The sequence below is a fragment of the Moschus berezovskii genome, chromosome 2 (assembly GCF_049115385.1).
Source record: "Moschus berezovskii isolate FMDL1 chromosome 2, NW_MosBer_1.0, whole genome shotgun sequence".
Classification (NCBI taxonomy): Eukaryota; Metazoa; Chordata; class Mammalia; order Artiodactyla; family Moschidae; genus Moschus; species Moschus berezovskii.
The window spans coordinates 120,036,519-120,059,987 of NC_142461.1; the positions used below are offsets into that span (position 1 = coordinate 120,036,519).

Below are 23,469 nucleotides of genomic sequence, written 5' to 3' on the forward strand. Positions count from 1 at the left end.
TTCACTGCAGTTTATACAATACCCGACATCAAAAGAACCTGGGAGAAATTCTACTGGGGAAGGAGGAGATCTTTTGTTTCATAAAATTTCCGCTTTTATTTTAATAGTCTCAAAACCAGACTTCCAGGGTACCAAATCCAAGAAGCCTATGATCCCATGAAGGCAAACATTCTGGGAGGAAAAAAAAAATAGGCCCTTTAAAAATCTGGCTTTGTTATCCGACTGAGGTCAACAGAGACAGACCAAATCAACAAGCATGACATGAAGGGCAAATTTGCAATTAAAAGAGGAATAAGGAATTATAAAGATGGATGAGCCCCGTGACACCCGTGCCCAGGCCTGCGTGGCCTTGGCCTCAGACGCCAGAAATTAATGCTTTACTCTTTAGCGCGCGCGTCACCTTTGGCTCTGAACAGAAAGGCAAATGCATTAAAATAACAACAATTAGAACACTTACTTAGCTTGGAAGGCATTGTTGGTTCCCCTGTGGTCGAGGTCATGACACAGGCATCCCACAATCACCGCTAAAATTTCCACCTCGGTCAGAATCTCTTGAAACCCGGCGGTCTGGGAAGATGGGAAAATGGCCACAGTCACTGCTCGGGGCAGGGAGGAAGGCCGAGGCTTGTCTGCTGAGCAACCGTCAGCTCTGTTGTCATACCCACATCATTTAAGGGAATGATTAACTGCCACTCCTTCGACTAGTGAGTTGGGTGGTCGGTCGCACAGCCTGGGTCCCCGCGGTGATGAATTAGCCGGCACGGTGGCCCGCACTGGCTGGCACACCAGGACAGAGTTCAGCCTATTTCGTTCCCTTTTTAGAGAAGAAGCTGCGCTGTCTAGATACAGTGACAATCTGGCAAAGGCCTGGAGCAAAATGTGTTTTGTGATTCGACATTTCAAAATGATGAGCATCTAGGGGTAGGGAGAGAGAGGGGGCTGTGAGTTTAGAACTGAGTGATATAGCCACCAGATGCCATTAAAATGAAAGTAGGCAAGAGAAAATGCCTTAAAAATGTGTGTGTGTGTGTGTCTATTAGAAAAAGCAATTTAGAAGTACTCAAATTGTTACATGATAATATTCTAGAAGTTATCTTATAAATATCTTAATTCACATTAGCTTGGAGGACAGGTGAAATTTCAGATAGGCAGTGCCTGTCTTGAAAACTAGAATTTGGCAGAGGATTAGGCAATCCAGACATCGGATCAGGTGGAGGATCCATTACATGCAACTCTTTCCTTATGATCCTCGGGCAGCTTGCTTGTGAAATGCACAGGTGTGGTGTGACATCTTTGGGGAGCAGGGTGACGTAATTACATAACCAAGGGCAGCAGTGCTTCTCTGATTCCTGCTGGCCTTTCATTAGTTTAGAAGAGAAAATGAACTTATAGAAATGCAGGGCTACGCATTTGCTTGATCCAAGGCCTGTCAGCCTCCTGCCCTTTAACTTGTAAGCCTCCCCTTTCAGTACTTATTAAAATCTTTATCAGAGGGCAGGAGAAGGGGAAAGGTAGAGTTCAAACTGCCTCCCTTTTTTCTCCACATCTAGGATCACTAGCTAATATCTGTAAGACGGTTCTCTTACAGCAATGAACACTTTGTTTTTTAGTTATGTTTTTATTGTAGAAATAACTGAATAATAAGGTTTCTGTGTTGACAATTTTATTTTAAAAGATTTCTACATTAGAAATACATATAATTTCATCTGCATAGCAAATAAGGATGTTTATAAACTATCTGGGCAGGATAAAGTAGTCCATATCTAAGCTGTGTGTGTCCTTCATTTTAAAATTCAGAGCTGGCTGTTGGTTTTGTTAATTTTATTTTATTGAAGGCATTACTTGCAATAGTTTTTAAAAATTCAATTGTAGTTAGAAACTTAGAACCAAAACCAATAGTCCCTCATCCTTCCCCTCTCCTGATTCCCAAGAGCAAGCACTTTCCATTTTCTTTTTCTGTCTAATTTGCTAGGTATTTTCCTCCATGTTACTGTATGGTGGGTGCGCGTCCTTAGCCCTTGGTTATTCAGAGGTTTCCCACGTGACTATAGTGCTTCCTGTGTGCCAGATACTGTCCTGAGAGAACCATAGCCATTTAACATACTTCTACATCTTTGGCTCCAAAGAATGTAATTAATATGATTTTGCTATTGACCATTTGGGGATGTCTGTATGTAAAGTCGTCTCTTGTGTTATTGCAAAAGGATATTTGCTGTGACTAGTGCATTCTTTTGGCAGAATTCAGTTAGCCTTTGCCCTGCTTCATTTTGTTCTCCAAGGCTAAACTTGCCTGTTACTCCAAGTATATTTTGACTTCCTACTTTTGCATAAACAAAGGAAAGCAGAGACATTACTCTGCCAACAAAGGTCCGTATAGTCAAGGCTATAGTCTTCCCAGCGGTCACATAAGGTGGTGAGAGCTGGACCGTAAAGAAGGCAGAACGCCAAAGAATTGATGCCTTAGAACTGTGGTGCTGGAGAAGACTCCTGAAAGTACCTTGGACAGCAAGAAGATTAAACCAGTCAATCTTAAGGGAGATCAACCTTGAATATTCACTGGAAGGACTGACGCTGAAGCTGAAGCTCCAGTGTTTTGGTCATCTGATGTGAACAGACGACTCATTGGAAAAGTCCCTGATGCCGGGAAAGATTGAGGGCAGAAAGTGTAGAGGGCGTCAGAGGATGAGATGGCCAGATGGCATCACTGATGCAATGAACATGAACTTGTGCAAACTCTGGGAGACTGTGAGGGACAGGGAGGCCTGGCGTGCTGCGGTCCATGGGGTCGCAAAGAGTCGGATACGACTGCGTGACCGAACAACAACTTACTTCTCATAACAGGAACTATTATTATCTGCCAGTTAAGGTGAGGAAACCGAGGCACAAAGAAACTGAAGTGCCCTGGGTCTCAGAACGGGCCTGCCTGATGATCAGTCTGTAAACATTATTCATTCAGTATCCAATGATTATATCCTTTGTTATGGAGATGTTTAGCTTCCTGGAGTTAAGATTTCTTTTAACATCTAAGTCGACTGACATCCTACACAACTCTGAACAGTCAGACCTTTGACAGGGCCCTTCCTGTCCTGGGGTTCCCTGCTTTGGTCCAGTGCTGATATTTGGCCTGGACTCTCTTGTCCGCTGTCAGTGTCCCCCTCCTGGGGTTGGTTTCCTGTCTTCTGCATCTCTCTTTCCTCGTTTTCTCTCTCAACAAGTGGGGACACATCTGCCAGTAGCTTCATGAGAAAGGATGTTAACACTTCTTTAACATTGAGAAACCTGATTTTTTTTTTTTTTGAGGGTTTGCACAACTGAAATGTCTTTAATCTATTCTCCTACTCAATTATTGGCCTGCCTAACAATTCTACGTTGCAACATTTTCACTCAGAATTTTGAAGGACTGCTCTATCGTTTCCTAACTTCCAAAGTTGCCTTCAGTTCAGTTCAGTTCAGTTCAGTGGCTCAGTCGTGTCCAACTCTTTGCGACCCCAAAGTTGCCTTAGTGAAGCATAAATCATGCTTGTTCCTAATCCTTTGAATGGTACTTGATTTTCTCTCTTTTAGAATCTTCTCTCTATGCCTGGGGTTTGCCAATTTCACAAAAATCTTCTTTGGTTTGGGACTTTTCCTCATCACTGCTTGGTAAACCTTTTCAACATGAAGGCTCATTTTCTTCAGTACAATATTCTTGCCATCTTTTTATTTTTCCCCTTAATAATTGTGACTTCATTATTTTTTCTGTCCTGTTTGAATGGCACTCCAATTGGTTTGACATTGGACTTCTTATATTCATTTCCTTATTTTCCATTTCTTCTTTCCCATTGCTCATATTGATTTTTCTCCTCTTACTTTCCAGGAGTAATAATATTTTAAATTTACTAGCATTTTCCTGTCTGCTGCTCCTTTTCTAACAGTATACTATTCTTCTTGCATGGAGGCATTATGGTCTCTTCTCTTTTGAAGATATTAATTATAATTCCTTTGAGATTCTCTTCTGTTCCCTGAATTGCCTATTTCTTCTGAACTCCTTATCTCTTGTTTGGTGGTTTCCTCAAATGCCTGGTATGCTTGTAGTCTACTTAGGCATGGGAGTCTGCATTCACCACACACCCATGCGTGGAGGTGGTGTCTATACCTGGCTGATCTCATCACTGGTGAGCATATGGCCCATTGGTCCTGCTGTGGACCCCCACATGCCAGTGTAGATACCCTGAACACTTCCTCTGGATTTTCCAACCTCTTGCTCGGAAGTAGTATAAACACAGGTGTTGGAATTCTGAGAAAAGGGTATGTAGCTTCTCACCCGCGTGATGGAGACTTTCACTTCATTCTCTCACTTTCAAGGTGCATCTCACCTAACTTTCCTTTCACTGGTGTCCCCAAGTCCGGGGCTCAGTCTCTCTGGCAAACACTCTGGCTTCCTGCATAGACAAGGGGAAGAGTAGTCCTTGGATTACAGGGTGAGGGGTTGGAAACTGGGGGCTCAGTGTTTTCATCGTCCCTCACCCCCATTCACCCCATTTCTGTGGTACCTGATCCTCCCAGTTCCTGAGTTTGACAGCTTCTAGGAGAGTACTGGTTCTCACGTGTGCCTCTTCCTCTGCTCTCTCATCCTGAAGGCGTTTGGGCTGGACCTTCCTTTCCTTTGTTAATCTACAAATCATCCTCCCTCCATGAAAACAGTGGAATTTGTGTCCATTTCTTACTCTCCTTGTTATTTTGGGGGTGTTTTTGAAAGGAGAAAGGGATGCAAGTGTCTTTCTCTGTCACCTTGAAACTGTATGACCGTTTCATTGGGTTTGGATCTTGCTAATACGAAGCAAATCCTGAAAGTCTATCAAGCATGCAATAATTATACACTGTATTCTGGAAATCAGTGCTGTAAACACAATGAAGATGCACTGAAATTTAGAGAGACTGTTGCCTGTGAAAATGCTGCTGTTTAGAACAAGCTGATGAATTGGAACAGTAAGAATAGGGATGGGAGAATGTCAACATAAGATAATTCAACTAGAAATTTAATTAGAAGATAAAATCGAATGCCATGTAATAGACTCAAGTTCAAAATCTGGAATCATTTTTAAGCCATCAGTTATTACCCCATTGCATACTATGATGGAATATACTTGAAGGTCTTACACAGCTGACTACCCCTCCCCCTTCTTGGAAATCCAGCATCTCGCTCTTAAGACTATTTGTATCATGGATATTTTTTGAGAATTTAATAAAAGCCATGGACCTTCTTCCCAGAAATTATCTATAACTTCATGGTGTTCAAAGGCCATGGAGCCCACGTCTAGATCCTCTCAGTAAAGAATCCCTGAAGTACAGCACAGTCACACGGAGCATATTTCCCTCTCTGGGCTGTGATGCCTGAGTTTCTGAAGCAGCATCTAGCTCCGGACTGTGACTGAGAGCTGCCTGGTAAATGGCTTCTGAGGATTGTCAGGCCTGAGATCTGTCCACCCGCCACTAAGTGTCCATTTGCCTCCCCCACCCTCACCCGTCTTCCTTCCAGTCCCATCCATCTGACCTACACTTGAGACCACTGGGGAGAAAAAGTCAACTGCCTGCTGAAGACAATATACTTTCAACAGAGAACATGGTGGCAGCAAGAAGTACATTTTAATGTGTTTCTCCTATGCGTAATTCTACTTTTATTTTCAAATAAAATGATATGTTTGCTGCTACTGATCCAGTAACTACCTATTATCCAATAAGGGCTTTTATTGACCATTATTTCACTCTACCCTCTCACCTGCATTCCCTCATGGCCCATATCAGAAATGTAAAGCAGGGAATATCTTATATCTCAGTAAAAAGATAACCAAGGCATAGCTTGCTTCCATGTCCCCCTCTCCAGAAAACCCTGTCACCACCCTCTGAGCAGGTCTCCTCTAACAGTCCTCTGTCGGGTTAGATGTATGTTGGGATAACCCTGCCCCCAACCACCAGAGCATATAATCACAGGCACTCCAAAGGACCCAAACAGTAAGACTGAGTCGAAGTGTTTCTTAAACTAGCCAGTGATTTCCTACCATTCAGTCAACATAAAACTCAAACCAGTGAGCATATGCCACCATGTCAAAGCTGATCCTATGTGGTAGTCAGAGGAACAGAGGAACACAATGGCCAGAGAAAAACTGACAGTTGCTTTTCAACTCTGTGGGACTTCGTGGGTGGCTCAGTGGTAAAGAATCTGCCTGCAATGCAGGAGACCCGGGTTCGATCCTTGGGTGAGGAAGACCCCCTGGAGAAGGGAATGACAACCCACTCCAGTATTCTTGCCTGGAGAAGAATAGTGGGCTGCAGTTTATGGGGTCACAAAGAGTCAGACACAACTGAGCGACTAACACCTGTGGCTCTGTAGAATCCAGAAGTATAAAACACAACAGCCATAATAACATTAGATGGTGCTATAGAGGCTTCACTCATTTAATAAAAATGTACAGTTCTTAGTGAGCTTCCCTAGTGGCTCAGACAGTAAAGAATCCACCTGCAATGCAGGAGACCTGGGTTCGGTCCTTGGATCAGGAAGACCCCCTGGAGAAGGGAATGGCTACCTGCTGCAGTATTCTTGCCTGGAGAATTCTCCATGGAAAGAGGAGCCTGGTGGGCCACAGTCCATGGGGGTCAGAGAGTCAGACACAACTGAGCAACCAACCCTAGCGTGTGTTAAGTAATTGATCTATCTGAGAAAAGAGGCTTGGGATAATACTGACAACAGATATCACTTCTATGGCATTTAGTATGTGCCAGGCACTATTCTCAGAGAAGGCAATGGCACCCCACTCCAGTATTCTTGCCTAGAAAATCCCATGGATGGAGGAGCCTGGTAGGCTGTAGTCCGTGGGGTCGCTAGGGGTCGGACACAATTGAGCAACTTCACTTTCACTTTTCACTTTCACACATTGGAGAAGGAAATGGCAACCCACTCCAGTGTTCTTGCCTGGAGAATCCCAGGGAAGGGGGAGCCTGGTGGGCTGCCGTCTATGGGGTCACACAGAGTCGGACATGACTGAAGTGACTTAGCAGCAGCAGCAGCAGGCAGGCACTATTCTAAACCCTCAAATACCTTAACCCATCTAATCCTTACAAGTCCAATCTTAACAAGAATTCTCTGAAGGAGAAACTGTTCTGATCGCTCCCGTTTTACAGATGAAGATATTGAAGCACCAGACTACACCGCTGGAATGCAACGGAGGCAGGATTAGACTCGCGGCAACCTGGCTCCCGAGTCTGTCCTCACACGCTGTGCAACCCAGCCACTGAGGTGAGAGTGTGTGCGCAGCTGCACAGCTTTCAAAGACGCTCATAATAATGGAATGAGGGCAGGATACTCAGGAATCACCTGCAGTGTGCTTTAGTCCACCATGAAGGTTATTCTTTATCGTCTGTTTCTGGCCACACAACGCAGCTTGGGGGATCTCAGGTCCCCAGTCAGGGGCTGAACGTGAGCCAAAGGCAGTGAAAGCCCAGAATCCTAATCCCTAGGTCACCAGGGAACTTTCAACAATGGATGTTTATTCTTGAATTGGAAGAGGTTAATACTGCAGAGCCACTGGACATCTTGAGCCAAACATAGATCTGGTGCATCAAGATGTGCCTAATAATATGTAGTGATTTAAAATGAGGTTTAGAAAGAAAAGAAAGATACAAATGGTTTGTGTACAACAAGCCAACTTTACAAAATGTCTTGATACATTCATAAAAAAAGACTGTCAGGATGTACCTCAAAATGTTACCAGTAGTGGGATCATAGGTGACTTTAGATTTTTTTCCTTTGTGCTGCAAATTTCCTTCAGTTCAGTTCAGTTCAGTTCAGTCGCTCAGTCGTGTCCGACTCTCCGCGACCCCATGAATCACAGCACGCCAGGCCTCCCTGTCCATCACCAACTCCCGGAGTTCACTCAAACTCATGTCCACAGAGTGTTTATTCATTAGAATATATATACATTGTATATGTGTAGGGCTTCCCTGATAGCTCAGTTGGTAAAGAATCTGCCTTGCAATGCAGGAGACCCCAGTTCTATTCCTAGGTCAGGAAGATCCACTGGAGAAGGGATAGGCTACCCATTCCAGAATTTGTATGTGTAAATCCTTTTTTGTTTTAGAAATAAGCCTATGTCTCATCAACCTGTCCTAGTTTGGAATAAAATAGTGACATCCTAAAAAGTGTCCATTCATTCATTCATGGAGCAAATATTGATTCAACATGTACTCTTTTGCAGGCTAGAACAGAGCCTTGAAGAAGACAGGCATGTCTGGCCCTTGTCGTGTGTATAGTCTGGTCGTGCCTTGGGCGCACCAGAATGATGCCCCTTTTCTAGTGAGAAACTATTGATATCACAATACCAGTGACAATCTGTGGGAGAAAGCAATGGAGAAAGTGGCTAGCCACTCCTGCTTTGTTTCTGGAGATGGAGGGTCATGGTCTGCATGACCCATGTCACCTATGCAGCCACAGTGTGGGAATCTGAGAAGGTAGTGCCAGAAATTCTGCCTTCATGTGTCTTCTTGAACTCAGCTGTGAGAGGTACTGAAGGATGAGAAATCTCCCAAGTTCATCCTATTGATTCTGAGATCTGGCAGGTGATGGACTAAGAGGGAGGGAATCCAGTGATGTACTGGAAATTCCTGATAGTCCCAGAAGGTCCTCGGCTCATCTGCTCCTCCGTGGATGCTGGTGACAGGCACTGCCATGGAGCCATCAGGGGACTGGCTGAGGCTGAGAGAGAACGTGATGGGCTTCTGTAGATTCTTTCTTCTCCTCTTCATTTTTCTTTCTTCTGAATAAGAAGAGCAAAGAGGGCCGCTCAGACCATTCCGAGGCGTTTTGAAGAACGTGGTTTCTCAAGGAAGTGCCTCCTCTAGAAGACTCTGCATGCTGTATCCCTAATTGTGTCATCATGTCTCAACTGATCTAAACATGACTTCATACCCCAGGAGTGATGTGAGCTTGAGGCTGCAAGGCAGCATTTAATTTCTGGTATTTCTTAATTTCTGGTGTGCAGTGTTGCAGGGGCCCTGTCTGGGGCCTTTGTTTGGTACATAATTAAAATCAAATTTACTGTAGCCAAAGAGTGCTCGTTTCATTGAGGGTTTCATTGTAAATGCCACATACAGAGTGCTCAGGTCTTCCAAAGAACATCCCAGACTGCAATGCTGATGGCTGGTCCAGCTGTGCTAGGCCATCCGTCACATGCGGTGTCTGTCCGTGAAACTTAGATCTCCTAACCAAGGACAGAAGGGTCTATGAGAATGGTGCCTCAATCACCCTCCCAATTCAGCTCACATCCAAGTTGAGTGGATCAGAATAATAAAAGAATTGTTAAGGCACATGTTTGGGCTTCACAGGCATTTGCAGCCAAGCCAGCATGCTTCTTTTTGGGACTCTATTTTTTGCTTCAAGATGAAATGACCACCTTTCAATGTAAGAGCTTAACCTGTCTGCCAATACAAGAGATGTGGGTTTGATCCCTGTGTTGCAAAGATTCCCCTAGATGAGGAAATGGCAACCCATTCCAGTATTCTTGCCTGGAGAATTCCGTGGACGGAGGAGTCTGGTAGGCTACCGTCCATGTGGTTGCAAAGAGTCGGACACGACTGAGCACACACACACGCATGTATAACATGTAAATCCTGGGGGCAGGTTGATGGATACCAACCTATTCAATTTGCTTCAAAGCATTGGTTTTAAGCAGAGGACTTTCTCAAGCTTTCAGAGAGAAGCAGATTTCACTTGCTTACCAAGAGTGCTTATGAATAAATTTATACTTGATGCCATATCCTATCTTCTTTTTAAAAAAGATCCTCTCTTTGCCAACAAGAGACAGTGGGTGATGAAAGCTCAGAGGGAGAATAACAGGTATTCACAACGCAATCTTCCACTGTCGGGGGGGAAACCTTACTTGAGAGTTTTCCTGGCGGCTCAGTTGTAAAGAATTCACCTACCAATCCAGGAGACTTGGGTTCCATCCATGGAATTTCCCACATGCTGTGAAACAACTAAGCCCACGCACCCCAATTATTGAGCCTGTACTCTGGAGCCAGGAGCTGCGACTGCTGAAACCCGTGTGCCCAGAACCCATGTTCTGCTATACAAGAAAAGCCACTGCAATGAGAAGCCCGTGCGCCACATCTAGAGAGTAGGCCCCAATCGCCGCAACTAGCGAAAAGCCCAGACAGCAGTAAAGACCCAGCAGAGCCAAAAAGTAAATAAATAAAATCATTAAAAAAGAAACCCTGCTAGATAAACTATTGCATCTCCATCTAGATTGGTGTTTACAGTCTATGTTTGTCTGCCAATATTTGGATCTGCCAGGCTGAAGAAATGGCATTTCAGTCCTATTTTGAGGTCCAGAAACCAAAACCTTTCCACCAACCATCATGTTTATACGGCTCCTTTGCCAAAGCATGTGATACAAATCAAACCAGTTGTTGTTTGTCTAGTTTCCATGGGAGTATAGCTTGGGTTTACTTGGGAGAATCCGTTCCATTCCGTTGCTCAGTCGTGTCCGACTCTTTGCGACCCCCTGGACTGTAGCCTACCAGGCTTCTTCGTCCATGGGATTCTCCAGGCAAGAATACTGGAGTGGGTTACCGTTTCCTTCTCCAGGGGATCTTCCTGACCCAGGGATCGAACCCGGGTCTCCCGCATTGGAGGCAGACGCTTTAACCTCTGAGCCACCAGGGAAGCCCCTTGGGAGGATAGTTTGGGGTTTTTTGTTTGTTTTTATTGGAGTATAGTTTATTTACAATGTTGTGTTAGTTTCAGATGTACAAGCCGTGGGACAGTTTTGATCAAATCTTGCTTCTTTTCGTTTTCAAGATGAATGTAGTCAAATATTGATTTGGCCTTAATTAAACACTGACTTAAGTCTGCAGTGATCCTTTGCTTATCAAGTTCAGAGTTGGGAAGATCTTACAGTCTACACTTAAATACTTTTACCACCAGAAGCTTCTTGAAGGCACTTATTATCAAATTGCAAAATCTAAGTCATGTTTTGGACACAACTTCTCTCTGAATCTCAAATAATATCACAAATGCTTACTCATGTAAGACTCAAAATGGCCAGGCACTCCACGGACTATACAGTCCATGGAATTCTCCAGGCTAGAATACTGGAGTGGGTAGCCTTTCCCTTCTCCAGGAGATCTTCCCAACCCATAGATCAAACTCAGGTCTCCTGCATTGCAGGTGAATTCTTTACCAGCTGAGCCACCAGGGAAGCCCAAGAATACTGGAGTCGGTAGCCTATCCCTTCTCCAGGGATCTTCCTGAACCAAGAATCAAACTGGGGTCTCCTGCATTGCAGGCAGATTCTTTACCAACTGAGTGATCAAGGAAGCCTCTCAAAACTGGTACAAGCATATATGTTTGAGTAAATGTCTGCTGCATGAATTTAAAAAATGAATTAATTGACTTTAATAATTTTAGTTAGCTTTAACTATCTCCTTGACTTAATTTTAACCTACTTGTTATCCTAATTTTAAAAAATTACCTATTTTGTAAAGCTAAAAACATATGAAAACTAGAATACTGTACTGAATATCGAAGTGCTCATTACCTAACTTTATCAGGAAGCCACGTTCTGCTGCCTTGATTCATTTATCCCTTCACGTGTTCTGTTTTGTTTGTTTGCTAGACTATTTCAAAGCAAACCTCTGACATCTGTCAATTCTTCATTTCATTCTCAGGAAGTCATGATGTGGTCAAATAAAAATCAGTCACGGTATCTCTGCTCTCATACTTCGATAAAATGTGCGAAAACAAATACAAATGGTAAGAAGAAAAATGCTAAAAAAGAGTAAATATCTAACAAGCCTTTACAAGTTGAATTTTACTTCAATTTAGGTAATACAAAAGCAAAGCCACATGTATGTATATAGCAAGCATACTGTAATTCAAAAAAGACAAAAGGAAAAACATATTAGATGTTTAACGTTTTTTGCTTTCAATACTAAGAATATGCTTTATTATTTTTTGAGGATAAAGACAGCCTGCTTTTGGCGTTTAAAATATAGCTTATATTTTATGATAAACTGCTGCTAAACTACTAGTGAGTTGAATAGAACACGCAGTGAGTGAGCACAGAAAATGAAGGAGATCACCTGGTGAACATCAATTGTGCAGAGACCGTCCTCTTCACATGCCACAAAGAATCCAGACTGATGCATTTCGAGAATACGAGACCTCTTCAAAACTTACCCAAATTTTCACTAGTCATCACTGAGCTAAACTTGAACATGAGACTAGTGAAAAAAATAAAAACTTTATAAAGTCCCCAGCTTGACACCCTTAGGTGCCAGGTTTCATTCAGCTTCAAGAAACTGCCACTACTGAGTCATAAGCTGTGGAAAACAGAGGCTGTGATAAATGACCATGGCTCTGCTGCTGGGTCTCCCTGACCTGCAGGATTTGGCTGGAGTCATAAAATACAGAGCGACAGATTAAGCAGTTTACCAACACCGTAAAAATCTCAGGAATAAATTCACTTTAATAAAAAAACCTATATTGTAACCAGGCAACCGCAGCCCTGAAACCACACACATTTCCTTACAAGCCTGTGTCCACGGGCAAGAGCCTGCACTCCCCTCCAAATGCCAGTATGATTATGTTCATACACTTCTGCAATTTACATGTCCTAAGAAAAATACTCAGCTCTGGCTGATGGTGCAGGAGAATTTATTTTCACTGGAAAGGGAATGACCCATAACTCACGAATGGCAGCGCTTAAAGTGAGTTATGGAGGTTTCTCTCCTGTGTGAGGAAGTGGATTGGATTATCTTTCTGCCCAATTGTATGTTTGATTATTAGCACACCAGTTTCTTAATTATGTGCTGCTTTGCCTTTTTCCTTTTGTAAAATAAATGTGGATAAAGGGAGTGTCAGCTCGAAGCGTGGAGTGCCTCACTGGAGCTCTGAGAGGTGGCCAGAGAGAATGAAAACAGAAACCTTCTTAAATGATTAAAAGCCAGGAGTCTTAAATGTAATTTAGACACAGTATTCAAACTGATTAACTCCCTAGTTAACTTACAGCACCCAATGCTGATATTCTGCAAAAACATGAAAGAATCACTCCTTTCCTTGATTAAAAATGTGCTTTCTTTGAAGTTACACCAGAAATCAAGGTATACCTACATGACAAAGAATTGGTTTTTCTAATATGCAGATTTTATTGTATTATTAGGATAATGTTGCCATTTATTTTCAAGTAAATATAACTAGTTATTACTTATATTGATAAGGAAATGCAATGTAAAAATGATGTTTGATGATTACAAATGTAATTATTGTTTGTTACTTTGTTGTTGGTTACAGAATAAAACCACAGCTCTCTTTGTACCTTACAACATTACAATCTACAAAGAAATTAGATTTCCATTGTGATTAGGAGTTTGGTTATAGAGCAAAAACATTTTATTTGAAAATTCTACTAGTTCTGTCCTTCTTTGGGTTAAGGGGAAAAGGTATTCTAATTGCGTTTCTAAGATCTCCTTGCAGAAGAAACTGTCTACCTCAAAAATCAAGGACTTCATTGAAAACGGCAGACAGAGAACAGAACATTATCCTCAAGCTAGTGAATAGGATGGATTTTTCTTCCTAAACATCCCTTCTGCTCTCTAGTTTGAATTATCAATAAAATGACTTGGCTTATCTCTGAAAATAACCTTGTTGACAATCCAAATACGGACTTAAACGCGCTACCTCCACATTTAAGATTTAAGAAGCCCCCGTAAATGTCAGGGGGTGTCAGTGTGTTTGCTGCAATACTTGGTTATTATTAGTGTTTAACTGCATTTCCCCACCAGCACCCAGCCGCCGGCACCGCCATCAATTTTAATGTGATCATGTGCTCGTCTCTTTTCATATCCAGTGAATTCTGTGAGATCATAATATTCTATATGAACCCTAGCTGAACCTTCGTGTGATATGAAGAAAGAACAAGATTTCTAGCAACGATAGTTGTTCATCATTTTATAGTTTTTTGAAAAAACTGGACACTGAGCAGCATAGTTCCCTGAATAATATTACCCTAAACTAAATCCACTCATTCAATGAATCTTTATTGAGCCCTACAGGATATAGGGCATGGCCCAAAGTGCTAATGAGTACATTTATGGGATAGTAAAGAATACTGACTCTTAAGGAAACCTTTTTTTTCCCCCTGGAAAATCTGTCAGAGCTCATACATCATTTATAAAACCTTAAAATGTCTCTGCAACCTTGGCACCACCACATGCCTTTTTATTTTACAGAATACAAACAAAAGCACGGTCGGTTCTTTTATCTGGTCTACACTGTACATATAAGAAATGCACTTATTATCTTTCATTATGTATGAGCTTGATGGAATATTTATTCTACAAGCTTCTATAAATAAAGAGAATTTGTATAATTATTCTTGATCTACTTGCAGGTTTTTATTCCCTGTTTTAACTGCAAATAGTAACTGGCAATCCATACTGCATTTATCTGAGGAATTTAAAATATTTGGTAGTTTTTAACTACTTACATTTCTCTTTAGAAGCAAAGAATAAGACTGACACTTTCATTTTAATATTTGGAATTCTACACCAGAGGCTTGTAATAAATTAATAAGTCATTAACAGGGTTCCCAGTGAACTAAATTTCCACCATTATACATCAAATTGCCTATTCAACAATGCAGTTTGTTCTTTTTCTTTTTAATTTCTAAAGGAACAAGACCTTTTTGTTACCTAGAAATGAGCTTGAATACTTCTGCAAAACACAATTCTGAATCAAGCTATTTTCTGGGCTTGAAATGATTGTAGAGTTAAAGGTTAGGAAGCTGATTCTTACATATAATTTGCTTGCTCTGTTGTACTTCGTGTCATGGTTTGCTCATCAGCGACACACAAATATGCATCTTCCCATTCCTAGAGACAATGGGCTTGGAAAAATACACACCCACAGAAAGACACAAGGAGAGTGCCATACTCTTTGCACTAATAGCTCTGCAGGCAAGGAGACAGCCCTAATACAGGTCTGATCTGATAGGGGGGTTCTTTTCAGACACACTGGCCTTGCTGATATTTCTTTTAAGAAAAGAGTGTGGGGTGCGTGCCTCAGTATTTCTTGTCTTAGAAGAAAAGAAGCGTTTTCAGGGAATGTTGGTAAGATCAACAGTATCCGCCCCCTTTCTTTCCAGGCAACTGGCTGGGAAACTTTGCCTTGGAGCGCCATCTAGAGGAAAATTCAGCGCACATGCGTCGTGCTCTCTCACCGTTGTAACTAGCTGAATGAATCCAGGGGTTAATTATAACTTTTCTTCCATATTAATAGAGAATTTTAGTTCTAATTCAACACGTGGAAGTGGAATATAAGATAACTAGAATGGAAATAAAATCACTGATGAGAGCAAAACAGTGAGAGACCCTAACAGTGTTCAGGAGTGGCTGAAGCCGGAAGCCTTAGTGGCCACTCACGGAAATAAGTAGGTTATCATTTTGCCTACTTTGCCTACCAAGGTCGTATTCCAGAAGTTAGAATTGATAAGTGAATTACACTCACTTTTTTTTGCCCCTGATCAAGTAATCTCTGTTATCTAAATATTTACTTTCTTAGTGAAAAAATTCTGATTAAACAGTCTGACTATGGTCAAGTTGGAGAGGAGAATGCTTGTGTTATGGACAAAGCTGACATTTTCAACCTACTGTAACCCTTAGTTCAGAAACATTTCATGAACAGAAAATAATATCTTTTCCAAATGTGACTATTCTACTCAGTGCAAAAGAGAAAAAATATAACATTCACCAAGGTATTCTTTCCAAAGTCATGCTTTTATTTTTCAAGCTTTAGCCCCTCTCCCCCTGGCCAAGAGAATTTTAAGAGTAAATTCTTCTCTTTTTGAGCTAGCATTAATACAAAAACAAAACCCAGACTTTCTCAAACAGTGATACTCTTCAAGGTTGCTGAGCAGACTTGCAAAAACAACTCTACCTTTGAAATATTTAGGCAGAATGAGTATCTCCATGGTGGTAACATTCTGAGAGCTCTTCTTTCTTCAGTTTCTTGAAAAAGATCAAGATTGTCCATATTGTGGAAAAATTTACTAAAGAAAACTGGGTATGAATTCCCTTTTCTCCTAAATGTCCACTTGACCACTCAGTTCTTACCAGTTTCCTCTATCCCAGCTCTTTTAGTTCAGTTCAGTTCAGTCACTCAGTCATGTCTGACTCTTTGAGACACCATGCACTGCAGTATGCCGGGCTTCCCTGTCCATCACCAACTCCCAGAGTTTACTCAAACTCATGCCCATAGAGTTGGTGATGCCATCCAACTTTCTCATCCTCTGTCGTCCCCTTATCCTCCTGCCTTCCTTCAGTCTTTCCCAGCATCAGGATCTTTTCCAATGAGTCAGTTCTTCGCATCAGGTAGCCAAAGTATTGGAGTTTCAGCTTCAGCATCAGTCCTTCCAATGAATATTCAGGACTGATTTTGGCCTATTTTAAGGCTTATTATAAAATCTGTTTCTGTTTATGACATCTTTAATCCCTCACTGAACAAGTTTCCTGCTTGGAGAAGGGAATGGCTACCCACTCCATGGACAGAGGAGCCTGTTGGACTACAATCCATGGGGTTGCAAAGAGTTGGACAAGACAAGCGACTGACACTTCATTGAACAAGGTTCCTGCTTACTTATTTTGGTGATTCACCATAAATCCATAAGTTTTCCAAAATAATAGGTTTATAATTTCTTTATTGGATGTCCTCTGTGAGTCATATACATGAACTCTGGACACAAAAACTTATTACTTGTCTATGAGATCTGATTTGGAAAAGTAAAATAAGAAGCTTTTTTTTTTTCATGAAGCATTGGTTCTTAAACATTTAAGGGTCCTTCTCAAAGCTTCTTCCTTCCTCATTTGACTGGCTGCCTGCTTTCATGGTGTATGTTACAGTGAGATGTCCAGTTTTTCCACGTTATTTTTCTTGCTCCTTAAGCAGTTGTGGACACCCTTCTCCCACCCCCGCAAAAAAACAAGTCCTTGAGTGTAAAAGTGGAGACATTTTGGTCCCATCTTCTTATGCTATATGTGTATTTCAGTTCAAATCAATCCAACACAAATTTGTTGAAAGCTTACCAAGTACAGGATTGAGTAGAGGGTGCTGGTGACATGCTCAACAGATAGGTGTCGAGCAAATAGATGAAGGTTATTGCAAGAACAAGAAACGGCTTCTTCAGCCTCAAGCTGCTTACTTTACAGGAGAACGAGAGATCTTTAACTTCAGATACACAGCAGAAAGAAAGATGTGTTGTACAAGACACAGTGCAGGGAAATAAGGACTTATTGACGATTACTGATGATTATTGAAATTAGTGATGATTATTGAAAAGGAAAGACTTCATGGGAAAACCAGCATTAGATCAATGCATTTTAAAGAATGAGCAAAATTTTAGTAGGCAGAGAAGAGCACAGAGCACTTCATGAGGAAGAATCAGAAATCTTCCTTCACGTGGACCAAAGGAGAATATCTGTCATTGGGCGTTCCCTCTTTGGGGTTTAAATTTCAATCTGGCTGCAAAGATGTAAGGTATTTAGATTTACATTATGAGAATCTTAAACATCTTCTTTTTTTCTGTGTGGCAGGTATGCTTACACACACGCATATGGACACACACGTATGTACATATCACCCTGAGGCTAAAGAAACCAATATATTTAAGCCAGAAACCATTTTAATTGATAACTGCTTGAGAGTGTGAGTAGAAATAAGACCAAATGAGCCTTATTTCTTGCCAGGAAACGGAGATGAAGAGAGGATTCTGTTTTAGTCTTTGCCACACACATTTGCTTTTAGATTAAATTCCAAGGCTTACCTCTGGCCAGCTGCCCCAGCTGTTTCTATAAAACAGACTGGCCACCTTCACTAGGTTACAGCGCCTGGAGCAGAGCTTTGAAGCCTGGTGGGCCCTAAACCTTGAGAACATACACTCCTACTCCTTCCTTCCCACGGCCTCCCTGGACCTTCTCCAGATAAGCATCTCTCAGGATTCCCATGTCCCTGTGGGTTATGTTCACACATCCCTTCTTTGGCTTTCCACCAGCCTATGAGGTCTTATCCAGCAGATCTCTTCGTTTAGTCATTCATCCCCATATCTTCTGCAAAAAAGGTGGCTTTGAAAACCCAAGCATTTCTTTTGTTTATAAAAAACCAGTTTCCCGAGATAAAACAATAAAAACAGACTCAAGCAATCATTCAAAGACTATACCTGCTCCAAGGTGTCAGTGATTTTACAGCCTTAAAGCTCAGGGGTCGTTGTGAAATATACACTCCCATCACCAGGGTAGGTAAATTCCAACGTAAAGTTAATCACAGGGCAGTTTGTCAGAGAAATGGGAACGTGAAGGGGAAGCCAGTAGGTCCTCACAAGTGACAGATGACCTGCCACTGTCACCGAACACACTTACAGTCAACATCGCGAACATCAGCTGGCACACGTTGAAGGCGTGTCTCCAGTTGTGGTACAGAACCATTCGGTAGTTCTTCCTTACTGTCAGAAGCCACCTACACAGTGTCTGAAATGGGAGGGGAAAGTTTACATCAGGCAGTTGCATGTGTCTCCAATGGGCCATGATCAAAACGACACCTTATGTCTGAGGAAGCCTCAACATTGAGGTCCTTCCACAAACATCTCATACGATTCCCACAGTAATCCCACCAGGTATGATCACCCCCGATTTATATTTGGGAAACCCAAGGCTCAAAGTGGCTACCCCGTTGTTCCTGGGTGCACTCCTGGGATCCCCATGCCCGAACATCTTACCTCATAGTCAATCTTAAATTTCTGTACCATCCCCAGCTCCATGAACATCCGAAGAGCAGCCGTGATCATGGCGTCAACGTCCAGAGAAAAGTCATCAAAGTGTATGTCGTCGATGGCAAGTTCTGACACCAGGGGGATGTTGGCTGCCTACAAAAGCACAAGATATAAGTCAAGCCAAGTTCACCGGCTTTTCCAAGCCCTTCATCCTGCTCTCCTCTCCGGCTTATCAGACATGCCACATAAATCAGACCTGACCTGCACTTACACTCTGATACAGCTAAACTCTGAGCTAGAAATGTCTTTTGTTTCTGAACTGCTAACGCCCCAAGCAAACGAAGAGGAGGGGCAGGGAGAAGGGAGAGCGAAGCTAATCTGGAGGAAAAATACACACACTGGATCTAGTCTGCTGAATTTAGAATACAAAGCTGTCTAGTTTACTGAAACTGCAGTCAGACAGCATATTCAGATGCATATTACAGAGCGCTGAATGCAAGAAACATCTGGGCAGCCAGCAGCTGTGAATTTTAATTGCTGCTGTTTGGGGGAAGGACAGGGGATACAGCACTCTGCTGTGCTCTGGCAGCCTTATACCCTGTTGCTGAGCACTTGCTCTTTGTTACCCACGCGTTCCGTATAAAGATGGAAGGGATTGGACACCACATCTCTAGTGCACAATGTGTTTCTTCATAGGATAGAGACGTTTGGAGGGTTAATGAGGGCATATGTTTCACTGAAGGAATAAATCTGCAATACAGTTTAGTGTCATTCTATAAAAACATCACAACGTCGTTATAATACTGGTCGTATAGATTCAGTGTTTTCAAAACATTCATGTTAGGCAGCTGTCAATCTGTTGCCCTACTCAAATTTACAGGCAAGAAAATTTCTTTGGGAATATTTTTCTTTTCTTTCTGGTTTCACTGGGTTTACCATATTCTTTGGGCCACGCTTGGTGAGGGAATCATTTCTATGTTTTCAGATTATCAGGGACTATTCTGTATTCATAGTTGTAGTCTAGTCACTGGGTGTAAATTATCCAAGGAGTAATTTATGCTCTGGGACCACTTAGACTGAGCAATAAAATCCAGTTCTACTCCCTGTAAGCATCCCAGAAACCACTGAATCAACCCTTCCTTCCCAGCCCCGTTCTCCTCCACAGAAACACACATTCTAGGCTAAAATCCAAGCACTGGTTATTCACCACAGCGTGGAAGAACAATGAACAACCACATACAGACTATCTGCCTGCTAGTCTGCTGTTCACTTTTATTAAAAATTAATCAGCATGGGGGCTTCCCTGGTGGCTCAGTGGTTGGAGCGTCTGCCTGCCAGTGCGGGTTCGCTGCCTGGTCCCGGAGGATCCCACATGCTGTGGGGCAACTGAACCCGTGACCACAGCCACTGAGCCTGTGCTCTAGGGCTCGGGAGCCGCTGCTGAGGCCCATGCGCCCTGCAGCCTGCGCTCTGCAGGGGGAGTGGCCACCGTGATGAGGGGCACTGTGCGCTGTGGCAGAGAGTGGCCCCTCCTCACTTCCGCTGGAGAAGGCCCCACTCAGTGGCGAGGCCCTGGCACAGCCATAAATACATTTTAAAAAACTAATCAACTTGGGGCTTCCCTGGTGACTCAGTGGTGGAGAGTCTGCCTGCCAATGCAGGAGACACAGGTTGGATCCCTGATCCAGGAGGATCCCACATGCCGTAGAGCAACTAAATCCCTGAGCCGCAACTGTTGAACCTGTGCTCTAGAGTCTGGGACCCACAACTGCTGAAGCACACACCCTCGAGCCCATGCTCTGCAACAAGACAAGCCACTGCAACGAGAAGCCTGCACACGACTAGGGAAAGCCTGAGCACAGCGAGGAAGACCCCGTATAGCCAAAAATGAATACATAAATAGTTTAAAAGTAGTAGCTCAAAAAAAATTAGTCGGCTTATCTTTCAATGAATCGCTTTACTATAGTAACATATTTGTAGAATCTAACTCCTTGGAATGAAAAAGGTAAGGTTTGTGAAATTCCAACTCAGTGGTGAGGGAAACGGTCTTTGTGTGGAGGTGTCCTTATTTGGAGTTCCTGGACTTATGCTAAGCACTTTATTATCTTTTTTTTTCTTTTTTTGCTTTCAGTTCAGTTCAGTTCAGTTTAGTCGCTCAGTCGTGTCTAAAATCAAAGTTATACATGCACATAGTTTTAAGAGTAACTTAAATCTGCAAGGTTAGTGACACGCACACTAGCAGAACTCTTTGAGTGCCCAAACTTTCCCTTACTTAGTGGCAACCACTTTCAAATCATCTAGATACATTTTTTTTTTAATATTTGGCTAAGTAAGGTGCTTGTGATTTTATTTTTAAATTATTTTGTTTTACCCATTATCTATCAGCTTCCTCCCTGTTGATGATGAAGATGAAGCTGTCTTGTTCTGTATCTATCAAATTTTGCTGCCTCATATACCAACCCTTCTCACTCCTCAGTATAATAATATAGTAACTTTGTTTAGAGAAATATTCAGGATTTATAGTGTAATGACTCTGTAAAAGAAATTCACAGCTAAGTCATGCAATTTACTATGGTTACTTCCCCTTGATAGGATTTTGTATTCTCACAGTTAAGAACTGTCTTCTTTAATGTGAGCTTAGCTTTCTCCATCCTGATCACTAATTTGACCTCTAAACTCTCCACTAATTATCTAAATCTCATCTGAAAATGTTCAGATGCTTTGAGTGTTCCATCAGTTTTATGAAGAAATCTCTGTGGGAGCTTTCTGAACTATGATCGGGAGTTGCAGTCTCCCCGCCTCGCAGATAGCTTTCTTCCTAGACGTTTCCTCACCATAATTTTGGGGGTGCCTTCATCACTCTCTTATTTCTATACCCCACATATTTCTCTTTCCTGGCTCTCTTCTTATTTTGGTGAGACACATCTTACAACAGCTTCCCAAGAAAAGATATATGTGCTAGGTAAATTTATGAGAGCTTGCATGTCTGGTATGTTTTCATATTATTGTCACATTTGATTGAAGGTTTGTCTATATATCAGTTTCCAGGTTGGAAGTCATGCCAATAGACTGTTGAGGGCATTCTCTTTTAGTTTTAGATCTACTTTGGAGAATTCAGAAGCTATTATAAACCCATTACCTTTGGAAATGATTCCTTCTCCCTCTCTGTTTTTGTGGGATCTTCTTTTTACTTCCAGAGTTCTGAAATGTCATGAAAATGTGCTGAGGTGTGAGTTTATTTTCATTTATAGCCCTAGGTACTTTGTGTGTCCTTTAATCTGGAAAACCATGAACTGCAATTCTAGAAAAAATGGAAAAATGAACTTTTTAATGATTTTTTCCCATCTGTTATTTTTCTGGAATTCCCTTTATCTGAACTTTGGATTGTTTCTTCTTCCTTCCTTTTCCTCCTGTCCTGTATTTCATTTTATTTCTTTTTGCTCTTTCTAGGAAATATAACCTCTCCTTAATATTTTAATACTACAGCTTTCATTTCTAAGCGTTTTCTTTTTGTCTGTTTCTTTTTATTCTTATTTTTTAATAGCACCTTAATTTTGTTTCATGGATGCAATATCTTCTCTTACCACTCTGAGGATGTCAATAATTCTACTTGACATTTTCTTCTCCCTTCAGAATTTATGTCACCCTCTTCATTTTGTTTTAGCCTCTCTCTTTTTTATTGTGGTTAAAAAAAAACATACATTGTTGTTGTTTAATCCCCAAATCCTATCTGATTCTTTGTGACCCTATGGACTGTAACCTGCCAGGCTCCTCTGTCCATGGAATTTCCCAGGCAGGAATATTGAAGTGGATTGCCATTCCCTTCTCTAGGGGATCTTCCTGACCCAGGGATAGAACCTGTGTCTCTTATGTTTCTTGCATTGGCAGGAGGATTTTTTACCACCAAACCACTGGAGCTTCCCTTAAAAAAATATGGCATAAATTTATCCTCTCAAATTTGTAAAAGTGCACAGTATTATTTACTATATTTACATTATTGTGCAACAGATGTCTAGGACTTTTTCATCTTGTAAGACTGAAACTGTACTCAACTTTCCATCCGCCACCGCCCCCCACCCTCCCGGAAACAATCATTCTTATTTCTGTCTCTATGAGTTTGACTTCTTTAGATACCTCAGATGTGGTATCATGCAATATTTGTCCTTTTGTGATTGGCTTATTTCACTTAGCAAAATGTCTTCAGGGGTCATCCACAATGTGCCATAGAAAAGTATTTCTTTATTTTTTAAAGCTGAATAATATTCCGTTCTAGGTATTCAGCACAATGGTAAATACATTCTTAATCCACTCATGGTTGATAGGTTAGTCTCTTTCTCAATCAGCTTATCCTTCCTTAAATCATTTTAACATGGTCAAGGCTTTAGAGGTAATAGAGATTTTGCCCAGCTGTGTGGTGATCTTTAGTTTTCTGTCCCTGTTTAAAAGCAGAGCCCTGAAAGCTCCTTTTATCAGAGCTTCTGGGGGCTTCTCTGGACAGGGATCTGACTGACCCCTTTCCTTGGGAAAGCCATCAAATGTCTGTATCTTTGGGTCTTTGCTCTTTAGCTACTCAGGTTCCCTGGAGAAGAATTTTTTGGTATTACAGGAAGAGGGATTGGAGAAGAAACTCAGCACTGGTCTATAGCTTCATTCAATCCTCTTGTTTTCAGCCTGCATT

General features: G+C 41.9%; 1 protein-coding gene across 1 annotated transcript in view; it reads right to left on the bottom strand.

Moving 5' to 3' along the window:
- Nucleotides 1-23,469, bottom strand: part of PDE11A (phosphodiesterase 11A) — a 425,341-nt gene that overhangs the window by 79,457 nt on the left and 322,415 nt on the right. Inside the window, exons 11-13 of the mRNA XM_055398553.2 lie at nt 18,798-18,944; nt 18,442-18,549; nt 458-567 (exon numbers count right to left, since the gene is read on the bottom strand). Of these exons, the coding sequence (XP_055254528.1) occupies nt 458-567; nt 18,442-18,549; nt 18,798-18,944 (365 nt within the window). The remainder of the gene's footprint in view (nt 1-457; nt 568-18,441; nt 18,550-18,797; nt 18,945-23,469) is intronic.